Below are 2,500 nucleotides of genomic sequence, written 5' to 3' on the forward strand. Positions count from 1 at the left end.
AGATGGCGCCATTTGATTGGTTCGCTATTTCGGGATATTGGGCCATATCCCATGATTGAGATCACAAACTCGGGATATTGCGTAACGGTCGTCTCGCCACGCTAATAAAAACAAATCAACCCCTAATAAAAACAAATACACCCCGGCATAAAGTGTTATCTTGTTTACTTTTGGAGTGTTCACGTTTAATGCATACTAAAACAATTATTTACCTCAGGCTCCGTGAATAGTAGGGAAGAATTACCCACTCTTCACTTCGCCTTCGGCGAATAATTGCTAAATTTATGTTATGTTAAAAGTTTAAGTCCACCAGTAAAACACCATGAAAGAGTCTCCCCCCCTCCAGTGTTTCTATGACTACCGTAGTCGTGTCACAACGCCTCAAACCCAGCCCAGTGGTTGAGCTCATGCCACTGATCTGATCTCGTGAATGAATGGAAAGATTTTGTGTATGAACTTGTGTATACGTACTTATATGTGAATATGTGTTTATGTAGGTATACTTACTGTATTTACTTAGCTTTAGAAAATATGTGTTGTGCTTCCAAGTGGCTAAATTTAATATTACATAATTATTTTTCAGGTATTAATTGCATAAACGGCGAGTTTAATTTAAGTAAAGGGTAGTAGTTAATTATTATTGTATGATTTAATGAAAGGGGGTGGGATTAAACACGTGTATACTCCTCCCCACTCCTTTTCAAATGTGTTCAGAAAAAAAAAAGGAAAAATAGAGCCTTGTTTTTTGCTTCTGCCTTACGATGAACATTCAATGTTTTCTTGCATATTTGAACCAAAAATCTCAATTCCAACCCAATCCTCTGGCTGCCCCCCCAGTGGCGGAGGCCCTGGCCCCGGTGAAGCTGAGCCGCTGGGGGACCCCCGACATCAGCACGGACACCATGCAGACCAGCGAACCCTGGGTGTTCGCGGGCGGAGACATCGCCGGCCTGGCCAACACCACCGTGGAGTCGGTCAACGACGGCAAGCAGGCCTCCTGGCACATGCACCGATACATCCAGGTGACGAGGCCGGGCGGGCCGCCGCGTGAGAGCGTCCATGAGGCAGTAAAACTAAGTAAAACCAACTAACTGTCGGTACTGTTCAAAGGTTCTGATTCCTATCGCTACTCTGCTCTCCATCAGGGTGTTGTTCCTCCAAAGTCGCTTTGGATATAGCATCTGCTACATAACAAAATGTTACTGTAGTAGTAGTTCGCCTAGAAACCTAGACGCCCCTAGCGGCAGCAAATTTAATTTGCAGACAGGGTCTTCTAGAAACTCTCCATTAGCTCGCGAGCTGGAAAAACCAAACTCTGGCCAGGCCAATCACATCGTTTATGGAGTCGGAGGGCGGGCCTAACACAACTACAACAGAGTTGCGACTGTTCCGTGTGGAGCCCATGGGGTCCCTGCTACGTGATTGATTGTAGCGCTATTTTATTGCGTGCATAATGGCGTTAATTATGCACCCCTTGGATTGAGCCGTGCCAATGGAGTGTTCCCAGACCCAACATCTTGATGTGGGTCTGGCTTGCCAGGCTAAGTAGTTGTAGCAATAAACGTACCGTAAAAGCTTCTTGATTATTCGAACCACCACCTTGAACCACCGGTGGTTGTAAATCACTGACTGCAACGTTTAGTCGCTATCGGTCCAGCTCATTATCAGTATCCAATACAACACTCACGTGTTACTTGATAAGAGAGGCAAGGAGACATTCTAGGAATAGTGCTGCAAGCGTAATTGTGGCGAAAGATGGGTTTGAGGTCACGTCAAAGTGTAGCAATACTTTGCTTTCCCCAGAGGAGCCATCAAAGGACAAACACGGGTGCTCCGTTATGCACCCGGCACCCAGTAGACTACAGTAGACTGCAGTAGACTACAGTAGAGGAGATAACCCCACAGGAACTCTGGGCCATACACGGAGCGGTCAAAGCAGGGTAAAAACATCGAGTAGGTAGTAGGGTTGGGGGAAAAAATCCCTTCATGTAAGAATCGTGTATCTTATATCATCAGAATCGATTCACAACCTCCCACATTTCTATTCCTCTAAATGTTTTTGTCCTTTTTGTCTTCGGTTTTGCTTTCGGTGTTCCCATTGTCAGACTCCGTTGATATAACGCTTTCAAACATGAAATCAGCATTATGTTTCACAGCCTTCGTGCCATAATAAGCAGCCTAGGTACTGAACTGGGGGTGGACTGTCTCCCTTTCTCTGTCGCCCTCCAGTCTCTGCACGGGCAGGCGGTGGACGCCGTGCCCAAGCTGCCTCTGTTCTACAGCGCCATCGACGCCGTGGACATCAGCGTGGAGGTGTGCGGGATCCGCTTCCCCAACCCCTTCGGCCTGGCGTCCGCCCCTCCCACCACCAGCTGCGCCATGATCCGCAGGGCCTTCGAGCAGGGCTGGGGCTTCGCTCTCACCAAGACCTTCGGACTGGACAAGGTGGCCGGGACAACACGCGTGCTCCCGCACGTGAACGCATGCACACACGCACATG

General features: G+C 47.9%; 1 protein-coding gene across 1 annotated transcript in view; it reads left to right on the top strand.

Moving 5' to 3' along the window:
* dpydb (dihydropyrimidine dehydrogenase b) overlaps window positions 1-2,500 on the top strand; it is a 19,524-nt gene that overhangs the window by 8,130 nt on the left and 8,894 nt on the right. Inside the window, exons 12-13 of the mRNA XM_079751456.1 lie at window positions 838-1,022; window positions 2,230-2,445. Of these exons, the coding sequence (XP_079607582.1) occupies window positions 838-1,022; window positions 2,230-2,445 (401 nt within the window). The remainder of the gene's footprint in view (window positions 1-837; window positions 1,023-2,229; window positions 2,446-2,500) is intronic.

Source organism: Pollachius pollachius, assembly GCF_949987615.1.
Source record: "Pollachius pollachius genome assembly, chromosome: 14".
Classification (NCBI taxonomy): domain Eukaryota; kingdom Metazoa; phylum Chordata; class Actinopteri; order Gadiformes; family Gadidae; genus Pollachius; species Pollachius pollachius.